This window comes from Chrysochloris asiatica, unplaced genomic scaffold (genome assembly GCF_000296735.1).
Source record: "Chrysochloris asiatica unplaced genomic scaffold, ChrAsi1.0 scaffold00150, whole genome shotgun sequence".
NCBI lineage: Eukaryota > Metazoa > Chordata > Mammalia > Afrosoricida > Chrysochloridae > Chrysochloris > Chrysochloris asiatica.
Genome location: NW_006408668.1, coordinates 6570462 through 6591264, shown reverse-complemented (window position 1 = coordinate 6591264; position 20803 = coordinate 6570462). Strand labels below are relative to the sequence as shown.

Genomic DNA, 20803 nt, shown 5'->3' with positions numbered 1-20803 from the left:
TCTGCTTGTCCCGCTCCACAATCCCCTTCAGGCCTTTTTTCTAGTTGAAAACAGTTCAGGGTTGGCTGTGACCGTTTCGTTTTAATTGGAGACTGTCACTTTAAATTTCAAGGCGAGCTGTGCACATGCATAGTAGAACCCTCCGAGGGTGGGGCTGGGGTGCCCACCAGCTCAGACATCCCTATAGTCACCAGAATGGAAGTGCGCAGACAGCAAAGGACCCATGAACAGCTACCAAAGAAAAGAATGTCCATACCTTTATCTCTGTGGTTCTTCTAGGCGTCTGTGGCCGCTCTGATCCTTTCCCTGCTTGGTCTCATTCAAGATGGCGGCTCCTGGAGCAGCTGAGCGTCCCGGACTAGAAATCAATGGATGTCTTGCTTCTGCCACAAATTTCCCAGCTGTAAGCCATCAAACCTTCTAGATATTCCATTATATGTGGTTCAGAGTTCTGGGACCATCCCCTGAGGACTGCTTGGTCGGGTATTCTGTGTTGTTGCTGGCAGAGCTCTTTATATCACTTCCACCTGATCCGCCATCTTGTTTGTTCTCCTCAATATAATTTTGAGAATAATTTTAACTCATTGAAAGGATTGGGAACTCTCAGGGGTCCCCAGTGTTCAGTTTACACTTGGAGAACCACTCATGTAGGGAGTCTTTGTGTGTTGCTGTAGGATAAGCACTGGACCAAAAGGTCATTTGAACTGCAAGTTTGGTGGTTCAAACGACCCAGCTGCTCCTTGGAAATCCTATACTGGATTTCCTGTGAGTCAGAAGTGACTTGACGGCACTTAACAGCAAAAGAAACAACAAACTAGATTTAGACATTTATGAAACATTTCCCATCATTAATGTTTGTCTTACATGTGCTTAGTATGGTTGAGAATTAGTCAGGGACTTGAAACATCTGTTAAAGTACAGAGTATACAGGTATTTGGAATCCTTATAAATCATTATTGAACTTTATATTTGGAGCTATCATAGTGTACACTACTTGTTCTAAAAGTTTCCACAATATTTACACATTTAAGTGTGAAAACCTGAGTATAGATTTAACCGAAGACCACTCTGTAACTAGTTTAAGACTCTGAGATGAGAAAAAAGGTGACTTAAGAACTGGTGTATTGTTAGGTGTGGTCGAGTTGGTTCTGACTCATAGCGACCCTGTATAGGGTTTCCAAGGAGCGGCTGGTGAGTTTGAACTGCTGACCCTGTGGTTCAAACTGAACTTGCGATCCAGTGATGTATCACACAGCACAATACCAGGACTGCAAGAACTGCTATAGCATGTGTAAAACCAAACCAAACCCACTGACACTGTGTTGGTTCCCACTCATAGTGACCTTATGTAGGGTTTCTGAGACTGTAAATCTTTATGTGAGCAGATAGCCTCATCTTTCTCCCTTGGAGAAACTGCTGACTTTGCAATTAGCAGTCCAGTGGTTACCTTACAGTGCTACCTGGTCTCCTTCTTTGACATAAACCAAAAATTCCACTGCCATCAAGTTGATTCCAACTCTGTAGAGACTCTGATTAGGGTTTCTAAGGCTGTAAATCTTTATGAGGGCAGAACACCTCATCTTTCTCTTGAACAGAAGCTAGTAGGTTTGATCTGCTGACTTTGGCAATCCAGTGCTTATCCTACAGCACTGTCAGGGCTCCTCTGTGACATACAGGGAAGTGACATAATGTGTTTAGACTTAGAGCTTCTCAGCTCTTAAGCCATTGAGTCTAGAACTTGTGTTTGGTTTTTCCTTAAACACTGTGCAGGATTTGCTGGTTTAAAAGATCATGATTTTGCAAGAATAAAAACTTGGTGATAAAGTAATATCTGCATAGGATTTTTACTGATGAAATAACAGTTAAAGATTGTTGAGATACAGGGGGGAGAATAACACTAGTAAGGTATGTCATTCATTCAAAATCAAAAAGGCAATACTTACAAAGTTGAGGAGAGGTGGGAAGGTGGGTGGAATGGAAATAGGAAACACAGTGAGGAAATGGGATAATTGTTGTTGCATGGAGGGGATTGCAGTCATTGGGATGAAACAAAGTGTGATTTGTAGAATGTAAAACTGATAAGCTTCTCTGTAAACCTTGACTCAATTTACAATAAGAAGTTATTTGAAAAAGTTGAAAATTTAGCAAAGAAGGAGGGAAAAAAATAACCAACCCTGTGAACAACTGCTATCTGTAGGTAAATCATTGCCAACATTTCTTTATAAAGAATTGCTTTCTACCTTAACCTGAACTTACTTACTGCCTATCTCATAACCTATCTGCTTAATATTGATTTTATCATTCTTTTGTTTTTTAGACAACGTATATGAAACTTCAGGTATATATTTTCAGAGGAATCCCTTCTTTACATTCAGATTGTTAAGTGCCATCAAGTCAGTTCTGACTCATATCGACCATGCTTTCAAAGAGCAATGGAAATTGGTGGGCTTGAACTGCTGACTTTGTGGTTAGGAGTCCAGTGATTATCCTACAGCGTCAGCACTCCAGATAGCATAAAGATGTTATTGTTGTTAAGTGCCGTCAAGTCGATTCCAAACCATAGTGACCCTGTATAGGGTTTCCAAAGAGCGGCTGGTGAGCTTGTACCGCCGACCTTGCAGTTCAAATGACTTTACAGTCTGATGCATTAGCCCACAGCGCTACACAAGTATGCAGATAACAGTACTTATTTTTAGAATCACTGGTTTTTCAGGGTATTCTACTAAACTTTTAATAGAAATAGGTCTTCTTTGTAGATATGAAATATTTGCATTGTTTTTCTGTTTCTTAAATTTCAATTAAGTTATAACTTTTGTGTAGCAGTCACTGAAAAATATAATTGAGTGCTATTTTAACTCAGTTAACATTAAGTCATTAGACTTCTAGTATATTGCTCTGGTGAAGCTAATGAATGTGATACTGTAGTTGGAATTTCTTTTAAAAGTTTAGAATCTTGTGTTCTAAGATTGCAGCTTTCATTAAATTTTGTTGTTAAGTGCCACTAAGTCAGTTCCAACTCACAGCCACTCTGAACAGGGTTTCCAAGGTGCTGCTGTAGTGAGTTTGAACCACCGACCTTGTGGTTCAAACTAACCTTGTGGTCCAGTGCTTTATCCCACAATGCCAAATAAGTGTTATCAATTACTTGAAGAAGCATTATTACCACTTTAAGTGTCAATTTCATTTCTCAAATTTTGATACATTTTTAGTGTTCTAAACATTTTTTTTTGGAGCTACAGATTCACAAGAATCTGAAAACATATACATATATATATATTAGATATACAGAGATTTTATCCATTCAACCCCTGAGTTCCCTCAGTGGTACACTATCAAAACTATGATATTGCCATTGGTACAGTCTACAGAGTTTATATACACTTTTGTATGCATTTTGTGTGTGTGTGCACAGGTATGTATTTCTATGCAACTTTATTGCCTATGTAACTTTGGGTAACCACGACCATATTCAAGATACAGAATCATTCCATCAACACTGTTTCCCTGTCTCTTTTTACCCCTTTGTAGTCACATCTGTCCCTCCTTTACTAATCTCTAATTCATGTCATCCACTCTCTGTTCTCCATGTTTGTCATTGTTTTTTTCAATAATGTATACAAATGGAATCATACACTGTAACCTTTTGAGATTGACTTGACTTTTTTACAATCATAACTATTTGGAGTCCATTCAAATTGTGTAGAGAATTAATGAATTGTTCTCTTTTTTTGGCTTTAAACAATGGAAATTTATTGTCTCACAGTTTGAAAGGCCAGTAGTTCAAATCAGGGTTCTCTAAGTGGAGGGTGTTTGTAGCCTTGTGAGATACCTTAGCTGTACTAGGAGTCCTGGTGTGGTGCTGTATGATAATGCACTCAACCTCAAGGTTGGTTTGAATTACAAAGTCAGCTGTTCAGATTAACCTGCTGTTCCTTGGAAACCCTATACAGGATCACTATGAGTTGGAGACAATTTGATGGCACTTAGCAGCAACAAGAAGAACTTTCACATAGCATCCTCACTTCTAAAGAACATTCCAGCTGTACTTCCAAGACAGATTTGTTCTTTCTTTTGGCAGTGAATGGTATATACCGTATTCTTTGCCATCACCATAATTCAAATGTTTCGGTTCTATCTACCTTATTTCTTGTTCAGGTTTCACTTGCAGTTTGTTCTGTTTTTATTACTAAGTAGTATTCCGTAGTATGGAGTCCTGGTGTGGCGCTGTGGGCTAATGTGTCAGACTGCAAAGTCATTAGAACTGCAAGGTTGGTGGTTCAAGCTCATCAGCTGCTCCTTGGAAATCCTGTACAGGGTTGCTATGGATTGAAATCGACTCGATGGCACTTAACAATGAAAACAACATTCCATAGTATGGATCTGCCGCAATTTGTTTAAACACTCAACCATTGAAGGCTATTGGGTTGTTTCAAGTTTTGGTCAGTTAGGAATAGAGCTATTTTTAACGTTCAAGTTAACTTTTCATTTCTCTGGGCTGAATTCCAAGCATATATAACATTATACATGTTATATCATGGGATAAGTGTGTGTTTAGTGTCTTTGGGGGAAGGTAAAACAGTGATCCTTGTTTCAATTTATTGTTGACATATTATCTATATATCAAACAATTAATCATTTAAAGTGTGGAATTAAGTGGTGGTTATTTTTTGGACATAATCAGAGTGTCCGACCTTCACCACTAATTACTCTCAGATAATTTTATTACCTTAAAAAGACACCTACTGTACCTGTTAGCAGTCATTCCCCCAGTCCCTGGTACCTACAAATCCACTTTCTGGTTTTTAAAAAATTTTTCTATGTAAAAAATATCATGTAATAGATTCATATAGCTTATGACCTTTTGTGTCTGGTTCATTTCACTTAACATATTTTCATATTCTTTGGTATCATAGTATGCATCAGTCCTTCATGCTTTCATTTGGATATACCACATTGTATTTATCTGCTTAATCAGTTAATGGCATTGGAATTGTTATTACTCTTGTTTTTATGCTAGACTGCAAAACCTTGCCTGGAGGCAGGTGACATCTCTTCTCCTCTGACTTCACCAGGGAGGTGGAGGAGAATCAAACTGAGCCATCAGCCCAGGGCTGACTCCTAGGCAGATGTCAGACATACTTCCTGTCTTCTATATTCTCAAGCACATCTGACACTGACCATCCCTTATATAGCACTCTAGACAGCTAGGTTTGCTAATTCACTGCAGCAGCTACACAGAACTCAGACAATACTCACGGTGAAGGGGTTTATTAGGGAAGTTATTGTTATTGAGTGCTGTTAAATTGGTTCCAATTCATAGTGACCCTGTATAGAGACCAGCTGGTAGGTTTGAACCACTGAGCTAGTTGTTAACAGTCTATTGGTTATCCTGTTGGAGAAGTTAACAGGTTGCAGTTCGGGATCAGAAATGCTCACAACAGAGTTCTTTGGTCAGGACAGCCTTTTCTGTTCAGTGCCAGCAAGCTGGTCTCTCTCTGGTCCTTGGTCCTTTGGTCTGGTCTCCACCCTGCTTGGGCGTGTTACAAAGCACTTCTCAGGTTGCTGAGAGATGTCCAACAAGCACTTCACTGTACTATAAACTCTGTGGGTGGGTCAGCAAACCTTGTTGTTCCGATTAAGTGCTTGGAGGCACCCTATTCCACAGTGTAGCCTCCGGCCCACAGGCAGTAAGTGGCTTGACTTGCTCCATGGCTTGGGAACTCCACTGCTCTATCTCTTGCTCTGGCTCATGGTTACAGTACCTCTGTTGTTCTTCTGGTGTCACAGCTTTTTGTCTCCTGGATTAAGGAGATTGAATACAAAGGGATCTCAGGGTCAAAAGGATATACTCCACTCCAGCTATAAGCATCCCCGTACCAGTTTTTGTGTATATGAGGGGGACTTCACAAAGTGTGTGGAAAAATTCTTTTAAATCCATTTTTCCTTGAACTTTTGAAGTCCTCTCATATACCTAGTAATGAAATTTCCTGATCATATGGTAAGTTTTGAAACTTTTTCAGGAATTCCAAACTGTTATCTAAAATGCCCACTTCATTTTACACTCACACCATTAATATATGAAGGTCCAAATTTCTCGACATCCTCATCAATAGCTGTTATTATCTGACTGTTTTGGCGCTGTAGGATAAGCAGTAGACTGTAACAGGAAGGTTGGTGGTTCAAACCCACCAGCTGCTCCTTGGAAACCATATACAGGATTGCTGAGTTGAACCAAATTGACAGCACTTAACAATAGCATCAACAAATGGATGTAAAGTGGTATCTGATTGAGTTTTTTTTATTGAAAATTTTTTGTTCTTGTTGAGAATATATACAGCAGAACATAGACCAGTTCAACAGTTTTTACATGTTGTGCCTGACTTGATGGGGAGGAAAGAGAATCACCATTAACCTTTAAGGTTGACTCTGGCAAAGTGGAGGTCAGCCATGTCTTCACCCTCCAAACTTTGTCCCAATTCTAACACCATTCACCCCTCTCACAGCACTCGCTACTTCTCCGCTGGGTTCAGTCATTTGTTACAGCGACCACATAGAACTCAGAGACCATTCTCATGATTATGGGGCTTACTAGGGAAATTAACAGGTCACAATTTAGGATCAGAATCAGGAAGCATGTAGTCAGTTCCCCTTCTCAGAGCAAGACAGCAATCCTTGGCCCCCTGAGGACAGGCTTCTCTTGGCCCCACTCAGGCCTGACCTCTGCCCTGCTCTACAAAACTCTTTGTTGTTGTTGTGTGCCGTGGAGTCAGTTCTGACTCATAGCGACCCTGTATAGGGTTTCCGAGGCTGTAAATTTTTATGGGAGCAGAAAGCCTCATCTTTCTCCCTCGGAACAGCTGGTAGTTTTGAACTGCTGACCTTGCAGTTCACAGCCCGATTCGTAACCACTACGCTGCCAGAGCTCCTTGTTGTTGTTAAGTGCTCTCAAATTGGTTACGACTCATAATGAACTGGCCTGTATAGGGTTTCCAAGGACTAGTTGGTGGGTTTGAACTGCTGACCTTGTGGTTCGCAGTCCAGTGCTGATGCTACAGTGCCACACCAAGAGTCCACAAAGCTCTTTAACTCCACCAATAAGTGCCCCTCCATTCTGCTAGGAGGCCTCCTACTGGAAGGTTCTCAGCTCTTTTGCTCCTTGGGCGACCTCTTGCACCGTTTGTGTTTTGTGCCAGTCTCTTGGTTCTGCTGCCGCTGTTTTCTCTGTCGCTGCTTCTCACCCTCTCACACCATCCTATTGTTTGTTACAGCTCTCTCTGAGAAGGTTTTTAGTGCAAGGATCTGGGGTCCAAAGCACACAGTCCACGCCTGGTTCTTTGTTCTTGATGGTTCTGAGGTTCTGGAATGGTTCATTTTAAGCCTGGTGGGATGGCAAAACTGACCAGTCCCCTCATTAGGGTTCCATATACTTTGCATGGTCTACGAGAGTGCCTTGTGCCTTACATTATTATAGCAAGGCCTTCTGCTCCCATAAAAATTTACAGCCTTGGAAACCCTATGCAGGGTTGCTGTGAATTGGACCAACTCCTCAGCACACCACAACCCTCCAGTTCCCTTTATGGGCTGCAAGCACCTTTATTTTCGTTGTTGTTGTGAAGTGCTGTCGAATTAGTTCTGACCCATAGCGACCCTCTGTAGAATTTCCGAGGAGCATCTGGTGAGCTTGAACCACCGACTTTACAGTTCAAATGGCTTTGCAGTCTGACTCATTAACCCACAGCACCACACCAGGACTCCTGAGGGAAATGCAAATGGAAACAAGATTTATGTTTTGAAGATTATTAATTACAGATTGAATTTATTTAATATTTATTGGTTAAGTACCAAGTCAGTTCTGACCTGTAGTCACCCTGTATAAGGGTTTCCAAGGAGCAAGGTGGGTTTGAACCACCAACTTTGTGGTTTGCAGTTCAGTGCTTATCCTACAGCACTACACCGGCAGTCCTTGTAGTATATACTGTTAAGTGTCACCAAGTTGGTCTGACTCACAGTGACCTTGTTTAGGGTTTCCAAGGAGTGGCTGACAAATCTGAACTGCCAACTTTGCCGTTTAAACTGACCTTGTAAAGGGTCCAGTGCTTATCCAACAGTGCCATGCTAGGACTCCCTATAGTATATGTTGTTAAGTGCCATCGAGTTGATTCTGGCTCATAGCAACCCTGTGTGTAGAGTTTCCAAGGAATTGATTAGTAAGTTTAAACCACTGACCTTATGGTTCAAAGTGACCTTCCTGTCCAGTGTTTTATCCCACAGCACCACACCAGAACTCCCTGTAGTATATGTTATTGTTGTTGCTAAGTCCTGTTGAGTTGGTTCCGACCGACCTATAGCGATCCTGTATTGGGTTTCCAAGGAGCAGCTGGTAAGCTTGAACCACCCACCTTGCAGTTCAAACTGACCTTGCAGTCCAATGCATTAGCCCCACAATGCCACACTAAGATTCCCTGTAGTATATGGTGGTCGTTATGTGCCATGGAATTTGTTTTGACTCATAGTGACCCTGTGTACGACGGTTTCCGAGGCTGTAAATCTTTACGGGAACAGAAAGCCTCATATAGACGTATATACTACAGAAGACGCTCTGGTAGCATAGTGGTTACGAATCAGATTGCTAATCTCATGGTCAGCAGTTCGAAACTACCAGTAGTTCCTTGGGAGGAAGATTCTGCTCCCGTAAAGATTTACAGCCTCAGAAACCCTATGCAGGGTCGCTATGAGTCGAAACAGACTCCATGGCACATAACCATCACATTCATTTCTGGAACTATCCCTGGTGTCACCAAGTCTTGGTGTGGTGCTGTGGTTTAATCCGCTGGACTGCAAAGTCATTTGAATTACAAGATTGGTGGTTCAAATTTACCAATCACTCCTTGGAATCCCTATACAGGGTCACTATGGGTCAGAACCGATTGAGTGATGGCACTTAACAACAACGACAGCCAACCATAAGGAGACCCTATGAGCTATTTTGATGAGGCTCATATAGTTTAGCTGAGGACTGGCAAATTTAGGGAGGTGAGGTAGTTGCCCATCTTTTTAATCATTGCTGCCTTCCCCTTTCACCATTTTCTCAGAAGTTGTTACAGTGTGAAAATGCAGTATGAATTGTTGGCAGAGATGGCTAGCCAGACTTTAGTTGCTGTTACCTGATGAGACCTGAGAATTTTCCTTGACTCTCCCCCTCGTTGTGTATTCATCCAGTCAATAACTTGAAATGTTACTGATTCTGTCCCCTTCATATTTATCTAATGGACTCACGTCTTTATCTTGCTTGCCACTGCTGCAAGTGAGGTACTCACCATTTCTCATGATGATTACTTCAAAAGCTCCCTAACTGGTCTTACTGCTTCTTAAGTAGTCAGTCTTCTAGACTGTCACTCAAAGTTGGAAGTAGCTGGTTTTTTTTTTGAAAGTAGCTTTTAAAATGCAAATTTGTTTATGGTAGTAGTTGAATTGCTATGAGATCAAACTTTCTAGAATCAGTTGGTATCTCTGCTTTGTGTGATCCTGGGGAAATTTTCTGTGCCTCATTTTCTTCATGGGGAAAAAAGCTGACAATAGTTCAAATTAGGCCCACAGTCACCTGGGAAAAACACACAGCCTACCCCTGGTTGTGATTTCTTATATCTGGGGTGGGATCAAGACATCCACAACTTACCATCCAAAGTCTTTTCAAGTGGAAAAGACATACACTTTTTTGGCCTTCAGGTTGTTTGTATTCATTATTCAGATATGCACTCCTCCTGCCTCCCCCCAAACACAGGCACTTACTTGTCTAAGGAGCCCTGATGGTACTGTGACTTAAGTGTTGGGTTGCTAACTAACCAAAAGGTTGGCAGTTTGAACGTACCAGCCTATCTCTGGGATAAAGATATGTATGGCACTCTGTCTTGAAGATTGTTGTTTATGTTGTTAGGTGTCATCGAATCAGTACCGACTCATAGCGACCCCTATGCACAACAGAACGAAACACTGCCCGGTCCTGGGCCAACCTCACAATCATTGCCATGCTTGAGCTCATTGATGCTGACACTTTGCTAATACATCTCATTGGGGGTCTGCCTCTTTTTCTCGACCCTTCACCTTTCCAAACATGATATCCTTCTCCAGCGACTGGTCCCTCCTGACAATATGTCCCAAGTATGAGAGACGAAGTTTGGTCAGCCTTGGGAACCCTATGGAGCAGTTCTTTTCTGTCTTGTAGGGTATCTATGGGTCAGGATGTACTCCATGGCATTGGGTTTGGTTTTTTGATTTGGGCTTTGTATAAAGTTGGAAAGAGTTGGAAATGGTTGATGATGGTGGGCTTGTCTGACTAACTAATGTTCAACCTTTAGTATTTGACTTCAGATTTTTCCTCTGCTAAGAACCCCTCCTCCAATCTTTTCATTTTTGATTTTGTGCTTTAGAAAGTCCACCACTACTGCAGATCAGTACTTTATAATAACAGCATCCTTCTCATACACTGCCTAGAATACTAGTTCAGTGGGATGAAAGGGAACATATATCAGTTCTCTGTTTTCGATTTATAAATGCATCAGATTTTTTTACTTCACGGCACTTAAAAAGCAAAAATAGAATGAACCAAACTGTTTTCTTCTTTGCTGACTGATTTTATACACTCCATGAGGATATGTCCTTAATGTCCTAATTATATAATCTTTCCATTTACCATATGTTGTTGTTGTTATGTGCTGTGGAGTCGGTTCCGACTCGTAGCCACCCTGTACAGGGTTTCTGAGACTGTAAAATCTTTCTCATCTTTCTCCCGGGAAACAGCTGGTAATTTCGAACTGCTGACCCCGAGATTAGCAACCCTATTCATAACCACTATGCTACCAGTGCTCCTTTAATTTACCATATAGTTGAAAGTTATTATTGAGGAGTTTTCTTTACTGAAATTTAGGATCTTTATACAAGTTATCTTCTGTGAGCTAATGTTGTCATTAATTAGGTCTTTGTTTCCTATTGTTTCATTCATTTGAATTCATTCTGCTTTCCTGTTTTACATACATCTCAAACTGACTCTTTGAATTTTTTTTTTTGTAGATTTTAAGTGGAATTCCGTTTTGTTGAGGTAATTTTGGTAGGTGAAGACATATTGTGAGTGGCCAGGGAATGAAAGCAAGTTGGTATAAATGATTATGGGCAGATGTGGTTGTATATTTTTTGTTGTTTTATCAAAATTTTTAAGTAAATTGTTCCTAATTCATAGATTTGAGAGTGTTGTTATGTTTTGCCCAAGACATTCAATCTTTGGGCATCTTACTTTTCCTGTTGATGAGATGAGGGACTATACCAGATGATCTCTAAATTTTCTTCCGGCTCTAAACATTTCTGGTATTCTAAGTAAAAAGTCACAGGAATCTAAATATTTAGACGTTTTAAGTAATGATCAAAGGAGCCCTGGTGGCACCCTGGTTTTTAAGTGCTGGATGGTCAAGAGGTTGGCAGTTTGCACCCACCTGTGGGTTCCATGTGAGACAAGACCTGGTGACCTGCTCCCATAGATTACAAACTAGGAAACCGTATAAGGCAGTTCTGCTCTGTCCAATAGGTTGCTATGAGTTAGAATCGATTTAATGACACTTAACAACATTAATAATTGAGTAACAAGACCAGTTTGTTTGTTTTTTAAAAGAATATACACACAGAACACACACCGATTTAACAACTTCTGCATGTACAATTCACTAATATTAATTGCATATTTTGAGTTGTGCAACCATTCTCACTCTCCTTTTCCAAGTTGTTTCTCCCAAGTTGTAACATACATTCACTGCTTCTTAACTTTCTTATCTAATCTTCTGAGATGCTGTTGTCAGTTTGATCCCATAGGATAGATCTTTGGCAATCTGCTTCTGCAAAGATTTGTTGTTGTTCTTAAATGCCATGAGTCAGTTTGACACTTATAGTGACCCCTATTGCATGAGGCAAAGCTGATGCACGAGACCTTTTTAAAGTGTTGAAGAGCAAAGATGTCAGCTTGAGGACTAAGGTGTGCCTGACCCAAGCCATGGTATTTTCAATAACCTCATATGCATGTGAAAGCTGGACAGTGAATAAGGAAGACCATAGAAGAATTGATGCTTTTGAGTTATGGTGTTGGAGGAGAATATTGAAAGTGCCATGGGCTGCCAAAAGAACCAATAGATCTGTTTTGGAAGAAGTGCAGCCAGGATGCTCCTTGGAGGCCAAAATGGCCAAACTTCGTCTCTCATACTTAGGACTTATTGTTAGTCACTGGAGAAGGATATCATGTTTGGTAAGGTGGAGGGTCAGAGAAAAAGATAAAGAACCCCCAACGAGATGGATTGGCTAAGTGGCAGCATCAATGGACTCAAGCATGGCAACATAGTGAGGTTGGCCCAGTATCGGGCAGTGTTTTGTTCTGCTGTGCATAAGGTCACTATGAAGTTGGTACCGACTGGATGGCACCTAACAACAACATAGTTTCCAAGGAGTGGTTGGTGAGTTTGAACCACCCACCTTTCGGTTCAAACCAAAAGTCCTACAATTTCACACCATCGTAGAAAATCCTAGGGGTTCTTGCTACACCTTGACTTGGGTTGCTATAAATTGAAAACGACTTGATGGCATCTGGCGACCACAGATCTTAAAAGAGTGCAATGCTTGGACAGACATTCTTTGCTACTTAAACTGTATTATTGTTTGGTTTTAAGAAGACACAAGGGGAGATTTTTTGGTTTCAGCTTTAAAGATTGCCTGAGGGTAATAGTTTCTGGGGTTCATCCAGACTGTGTGACTCTAGATAAAGTCTAGATTCTATGAGAATTTGAAATTCTGTTCTTTATTTTCTCCCTTTCGATGTGGATTCTTCTATAGAATATTTGATCAGAATGTGCAGTAAGTTCTTCTGGTCTCATGGCAAAGGGGGCAGTTGTTCATTAAGGTAATTAGCCACATATTCCATATCCTCCTTCCTTTGTTGCTCCAGGTGAATAAAGATTAAATGTGTTCTTTGGGTAGTTGCTTAACAGGACCAGTTTTATCTTTTATTATGTTATATCAATTTTTTTTTAATAACCAGTAGTACTGTTTGGCTATGGTTCGACAGTCATTTTTCTATATATACAATTCTTAAATGAATTCTTTAATTAAATTTAATATACCTAAGTGTACACGAATCCTAAGCATACAACTTGATGAATTTTCCCAAAGTGAGCACACTTATAAAATCGGCACTCACATCAAGACTCAGAATTCCAGATTAGAATGACTGCCAACAATAACCTGCTCAATGTGTCTCCATAAGCAGTCATGTATATTTACAGAAATCATGTCTTAAGAGAGTTCTCTATAAGAATTGGCAATTTGAATGACTAAAGTTATGAAACTGTTTACCCGAGCTTAACTCAAATTCAGCTATTGATGAATAAAACCATTTTCAGATACCTTTTCATATCAAGCTCCTAATATCCCTGAGAAGTGGGTTTTAGCATGCATATCTTATAGTTAAGGAAACCAGGAAGTGGTAACCTTCTACAGGTGTGGCCTTGGGAGTTTAAGTGGCCCTAATTCACAAAGCTACACTTGAACTAAGGTCTCTTGACTTTTATTCACTTACTCTAATGTATTTTGTTGTTGCTAAGTGCCATCAAGTCAGTTCTAACCCATAGCAACCCTGTATAGAGTTTCTGAGGAACAGCTGATGAGCTTGAACCGCTGACCTCATGGTTCAAACCAACTTTGAAGTCCAGTACATTAACCACAGTGCCACACCAGGGCTTGAGTACCTATTAAATGCCAGCACCATTCTAAGATTTTGGGATATATTAGTAAACCAAACTTAGAGGAGCTTATGGCAATGATAATGAAATTGTCAAGGATTTCATTCTACTTGGGCCGACAACCAGCATCTATGAGGGGAGGGCTGTAGTCAAGAAGCAAAATGACATATTACACTAGGCAAATTTGTTGCAAAAGATCAGGAGTGTTGGGTCAGTGGGGTTGTGGTGACAGATTTTATTTATTTACTTACGGTTTTTATTGTGGATTGAATAAAAGTTTACAGAGCAGATCATCAGTTTTACATTCAACATATCATACACCTTGTTTCATTACTATGTACCAGTTAGCTTTTTTTTTTTTTTTTTTAAACACTTAGGCTTATATATTAATTTACACCACCAAAGGCACATTCTGCAAGTCTGTCTCCTGGCCGCCGCTCTTAGTCCCTCTCTTCCCATGAATCTAGAAACCTCAGTTGCTTCCTCTCTGCATCTATCTCCAATGTTGCTGCTTCTCTGGATAAGGTCTTATGTTCTACTTGTTCTCTTCTCCCTTGATGATCCTAGGGTTTAGCATGTATATCTTTGTTTCTGGACTGTAAGATTAACCACTCCCCTGTTTTTGTTTACAAAATTTCTACCTTTATAATTGTGACAGTTGCAATTAGTCATGATAAGGTTATATCAGTTTTTATATATAAAATAAAAATCCCTTCAAATACACCTACAAACTAGCTATAGAAATTAATTTGCTTGTTTTGGTTACCTAGATTTTTTTTTAGAATTCTTCATTATAGCTCCTTTTGATTTAAGTGTAGCCCTAAAACTACTTATATTGATTCAGGAAGGCTGATAAGTAAATAGAACTTATTTTGTTATGAAAGAGCTTGCCAAATGATTTTTCTTCATGGATGCTAATGCATGAAAAAAGGTTAAAATGATGACAGTTTCTCTGTAAGTGAATGTGATTTTATTCTTGAGTAATAATTAGGTCTTCTTTGCTTTTACTCAAGTGCCAAGGATGATATTGATCTCGATGCCTTGGCTGCAGAAATAGAAGGAGCGGGTGCTGCCAAGGAACAGGAACCTCAAAAGTCAAAAGGGAAAAAGAAAAAGGAGAAAAAAAAGCAAGATTTTGAGTAAGTATATTTAAATATGTTTGATTTTTATTAGCTTTGGTATTGGGTTCACTTATTAAACTAATCCAGTGCCTTAAAATGTATTTTAATCCTTTTCTAGTGAAGACGATATCCTGAAAGAACTTGAAGAATTGTCTTTAGAGACTCAAGGCATCAAAGCTGACAGAGAAACTGCTGCAGTAAAGGTGAAAGACAGATCAATGCTCTGATTCATGCCATTCATGTTTTCTAGAGACTGTTTTGGGGAACTATGTTCAGAAACTTATGCTGCATAAAGTTTTTATTAATTTTGATGCCAAAAATGGAAATTTTTAGGAAAGAAATAATATACTTTTAAATTAAAACTTTTCCCAGATAGCATTCTGAAGGAAGGAGGAAAAGCCTTTCATCTCCACCTCCAATTTCCTATATTATTTCTTTTTCATTCTTTAAATTTGGATATGCCTCTGAGTAATGGAACATGGTACGATTTTTTCCTTCTTCCAATTTTCCCCTTAGGCTTCCCGTGCCATTTGAAGAAGGTAGTAAATGTGGACTGGGAATCGGTGCTTATTTTAGAGTCACCTGGATTTTGAAATTTGTGGTGAATGTAAGATGTGCTTGAGAGCTAGGCTAGCTTCTAGTATTTGGCTGAGGTTTATGTGCCTCTAAAAGGGAACTAATTTTGAAGTTATTTAGAGGTTTGTTGTTTTTTTTTATATTTATATACTTAACGAAGCACTTGATTCTAAGGGGTTTAGGTTATTTTAAAAAAAATAAAATATACTTCTGTTAATATTGCTAACAATGGAAATTTTTTAGCCAACAGAAATTCACGAAGAAGAGCCCACCTTAAAGCAAGAGAAAAAAAAGAAAGGGCAGAAAGGCAAAAAACAAAGTTTTGATGATAATGATAATGAAGAATTGGAAGATAAAGATTCAAAGTCAAAAAAGACTGTAAAACCAAAAGTGGAATTGTACTCTGGGAGTGATGATGATGATGACGATTTTAATAAAACTACTAAAAAAGTTAAAGGGAGAGTTCAAAAATCAAATAAAAAGTGGGATGGGTCAGAAGAGGATGAGGATAGCAGTAAAAGAACTAAAGAACGTTCTGGAGCAAATTCCTCAGGTGAAAGTGGTGATGAATCAGATGAATTTTTGCAGTCTAGAAAAGGACAGAAAAAAAATCAAAAGAATAAGCCAGCTCCTAATGTAGAGAGTGGGAATGAAGACGATGATTCCTCCTTCAAAATTAAGACTGTGGCCCAAAAGAAAGCAGAAAAGAAAGAGCGTGAGAGAAAAAAGAGAGATGAAGAAAAGGCAAAACTACGGAAGCTGAAAGAAAAAGAGGAGTTAGAAACGGGTAAAAAGGATCTGAATAAACAAAAGGAATCTCAGAAGAAATCTGAAGAGGAACCTCTAAAATCCAAAGTGACTCTTGATACTGGAGCAGCCCCTGCCTCAGAAGAAAAAGGAGAGACCCTCCTGGCCGCAGAAGGTTGGTAGGCTTTTGAATCACATTGTCTATGATATGATCATTATGCTATGTTATTTGTAGTGGTTCTAAAAGCATTTAACTTGAGAGAAGCCTTTTAAAAATACCTTTCAAATAGTCTGGGCATAGACTGGAATTTATATAGAGTTTCACTTTGGAAAACATATTTTATTGTTGATTCTATGGAAATTGCCTAATAAAAATTGTAGTCTTCTATTTGATAACTGAATGGCAGATAGTCTTTGTTGAGTTCTTTTCTGTCTTTTAAAAAAAACAGTTCAGTTTATGAAATATATGAATGCTGTGGGTTAATGCTCTGGACTGCAAAGTCTGTTTGAACCACAAGGTCGGTGGTTCAAGCCGCTCTATGGAAACCCTATACAAGGTTGCTATGGGGCAGAAATGTGGCACTTCATAACAATAATTGATAATATGCTAAAATTGGTTAGCTTCTTTTTTTTTAAGCTAGAGTGAGTTATGTTTTCATACCCAAGCCAATTAACGAGAAATAAACTTTCTAGCATAACGTTTCTTCATTGTATTCCAATGAAAATAGCTGAAGATACTAGAATCCTCCACATCGTTTACAGATGGTATAAGGAGCCTACATGGTTCATATGGTTTTAATAGGTTGCTAACCTAAAAATTGGCTGATTGAATCCAGCCAGCAGCTTTGTGGAAGAAAGACATGATAAACTATTTCTATAAAGATTACAGCCAAGACATTCCTTGAAGTAGTTGTACCCTGTAGTATATAGCATGGTCATGCGTTAGTGTTGACTTGATTTAGTTAACCAACAGCATAGACTGTATAGTCTTGAAACTTAGGCTAATTTTTCATTAGGCTTAATGAAAAACTAGTGTAGCTTTTTTAGCCACAGATTTTATTATTTGTACATGTTGAGAAACAGCATGCAAGTAGCTTTATAATCTTTAATTCTTTCACATAATGCTTTAGAGTTCTTAGAGTAATCCACCTATATTTTTATATTTTTAACCCTCCAAATAACCCCTTATAGTACATGCAGAAGTAGGCGTTATTCTAATTCTTATCTTACAGAAGTGAAGTGAGTGACTGAACTAGGTTCATTTTATTACAGTTCTGCTGAGCATCTGTCATGTGTCAGTTGTTCAGCCTAGACACCAAGAAATACTGTAGAAACAGTATTGACCTTTTCCAAACAGACATTCCCCTCCTTCTGTTGATAGGATCTTTTTGGTGCCTTCAGTCAGACAAACTGAAAACAGCCACCAGCATTGTGGACTTGACAGAAGGTGCTATGCTGCTGTGCTGAGCTCTTTTGGTGATTTCAGTCTTTATGATACCTAGAGGACCATTTCTACAACTGCTATCAGACTGATCTTGGAATTTTGGGACTGGTTTGTCATTGCCTTAGGAAGCTTTTTTTTTTAACACTTTGCTTCTATCTGAATTGATAGATGACAATGAAGGAGACAAAAAGAAAAAAGATAAGAAGAAAAAGAAAGGGGAGAAGGAAGAAAAAGAGAAAGAGAAGAAAAAAGGACCTAGCAAAGCCACAGTTAAAGCTATGCAAGAAGCTCTGGCTAAGCTAAAAGAAGAAGAAGAAAGACAGAAGAGAGAAGAAGAAGAACGGATAAAACGACTTGAAGAATTAGAAGCCAAGCGTAAAGAAGAGGTATGTTTCATGAAGTTGCTAACATTGTTGCTGTGTTTAACTTAGTCTCTTTTCTATGAGTTATTTTTTTCTAATTAAACTTTTTTATACTTTTATGGCAATTGTTTCGATAGAGTTGATAGACGAACAAGATAGAAAATCCTATTTTCACTTCCTCAGATACAAACTTGCTTGTGTATCATGGTGATGGTGGTGTACCTTGGAGTCGGTTCCGACTCATAGCGACCCCTCGTAGGGTTTCTGAGGCTGTAAATCTGTACGGGAGCAGAAACCCTCATTTTTCTCCTGCAGAACAGCTGGTAGTTTCAAACTTCTGACCTGGAGGTTCGCAGCCCGCCTCATAACCACTACCACTACCAGAGCATAGTTTACTCTAATGTTAATATTAATTAAAAATTGTTATACACAACATTTAAAGTATTTTAATTTGGAATCTCCTAGCATAATACGTTGTATGTATATATCTTAAGAGTCTTTTTTGAAGTTTAGGTTGTTTATATGTAAATTTTATAATTCATTAAGCTAATATCATTTTTATGTGACATACCTCTTTTGTAGGAACGATTAGAGCAAGAAAAAAGAGAAAGAAAAAAGCAAAAAGAAAAAGAAAGAAAAGAACGCTTGAAAAAAGAAGGGAAACTTTTAACTAAATCCCAGAGAGAAGCCAGAGCCAGAGCTGAGGCTACCCTTAAACTTTTACAAGCTCAGGGTAAGTATTCTTAACTGAGTAGTCTAAAATCATCTCCCATGCAGTTATATTCCTATAATGTTTAGAAGTAGAATTTTGTAGAATTAGGAGAATTCCTATGAAAATGCTGTGAAAAGGTCTAATGAAAGTATTGGAGAGAGGTGATATGATTGCTTTGTTTAATAAGATGACTTCTACACTATGATAAAAATCTAGGTATAAATAATAGTCTATTAATAATGTGGCGCTGTAGGTTAATGAGCCAGACTGCAGAGCCGTTTGAACTGCAAGGTTGGCGGTTCAAACTCACCAGCTGCTCCTTGGAAACCCTATTCAGGGTCACTATGGGTCGGAACTGACTCGATGGCACTTAACAACAATAAGCAAGTTTATTTATTTGCTTATTTAAATAATATGCTTATTTATAGATGCTATTATTTACATCTAGATTTTTATCATAGTGTAGAGTCTATAAATAAGCATAGGAGTCCTGGTGTGGTGCTATGGGTTAATGTGCCAGACTGCAAAGCTGTTTGAACTGCAAGGTTGGTGTGATTCAAGCTCACCAGCTGCTGCTCCTTGGAAACCCTATTTAGGGTCACTGTGGGTCAGAATTGACTCCACGGCACTTAACAACAACAACATAAATAAGCATGCACAAAAGTAGAGGTACTACTACTGTACCTATCACCCAGTATCAGTAATTATCAGCATTTGCCATTCTTGCTGTTCCTCGCTACCCTACTTTTTCCCTGAAGTATTTAAAGCAAACCCCAGGTCTGTCTTGTAGAGGACTTTGCAGAAAGCCTTAGATCTGGATTCAGTCACTTCTTCAAGGAGTCCTGGCTCCTTTTAGTTGGAAAGGTATTATTCCACAATTTGGAAATATAATTACGTTTTTGACAGGTAAGATGATTTAAAACTGTGTTTGCTCCAATGAGAAGATTATATTGGTACCTCTTAGTTTCCTGTGCCAACACTCCACAGATTTTTATATTGCAGTCATTTGGTACTTAAGATATAATTACAGTAATCACAGTAACAACCACCCCTTATTATGTGCTTACTATGTAACTGATGCTATAGTAAACCTTTGACGTTATTTTTTTTTTCTCATAAAAAATCTTTCAGATATTTTCGTTCCCATCATATAGATGAGGAACTAGAAATGCAGAGAGCTTTAACAGTTTGACCAAGGTCCCAGTGCTGAGATTTAAATTGATCTGTGTCACTACGTCTTTATTATACATTAAATGTTTGACAGCAGATAGTAGATACAGAGAAAAAAAAGTACTTTCAGGAAATCTTGTTCTTGAGGATATAGCATTTTAAAACATGAAATTGGAGACCAAATGTGAATATAATTTTGCACCCAAATATCTGATCTAACTGATGATTATGGAAAGGTTGGAAATCTAAGAAATTGAGATGGGATCATAGGGCGTAATTTGCTAGTTTTAGAAATGCTGTTTAAAGGAGTAGTTGAATATATAGTTCTGGTATTTAAATGAAAGGTACCTTTTAAAATGATGCACTTAGCCTTTAGGAAAGTCTTGGAGGAAGTGGTCACTCAAATGGCATCTCTAGCCCTTGTCTCTTATTCTTTGTAGTGTTGCCCAGTGTTTGCAACAAAACAAGGGGAAAATCCATTCTGAAAAAATACTTTACTTTGACTTATTTAAGCGTCAAAATGTGAATGTTTCTCTCCATTTTTAGCAAATGTGCTATGTTTGCTAAATTTTGGGCTCCAATTCTGTTTTTTGGTGCTGGACAAGATAAAGTGAGCAGACTACAGCCTCTCTCCCTTTGATTATAAACCCTAGATGAAATTTAAAAATCAGCTGTTAGTGCTCTGGGACGTGAAGTCAAAGTTAAAGTAACAATCCATACGAAGTGAGTTTTGCCTTTCCTTTTTCTGCCCCACCCCTGCCCCTAATTTGCCTTTGTTGTTTAGTGCCATCAAGTTGGTTTTGACTCATAGCCAACTTGTATAGTAGGGTTTCTGAGGAGTGGGTGGTAGGCTTGATCCACCAACTTTTCAGTTACCAGTTCAGTGTTTATCCTCTAGCACT

The 20803-nt window shown here is 38.9% G+C and overlaps 1 protein-coding gene across 1 annotated transcript in view; it reads left to right on the top strand.

Annotated features, from left to right (window-relative positions):
• The window catches only part of EIF5B (eukaryotic translation initiation factor 5B), a 105334-nt gene that overhangs the window by 42522 nt on the left and 42009 nt on the right, over positions 1-20803 (top strand). Inside the window, exons 2-6 of the mRNA XM_006870745.1 lie at positions 14783-14908; positions 15009-15093; positions 15710-16388; positions 17826-18043; positions 18602-18752. Of these exons, the coding sequence (XP_006870807.1) occupies positions 14783-14908; positions 15009-15093; positions 15710-16388; positions 17826-18043; positions 18602-18752 (1259 nt within the window). The remainder of the gene's footprint in view (positions 1-14782; positions 14909-15008; positions 15094-15709; positions 16389-17825; positions 18044-18601; positions 18753-20803) is intronic.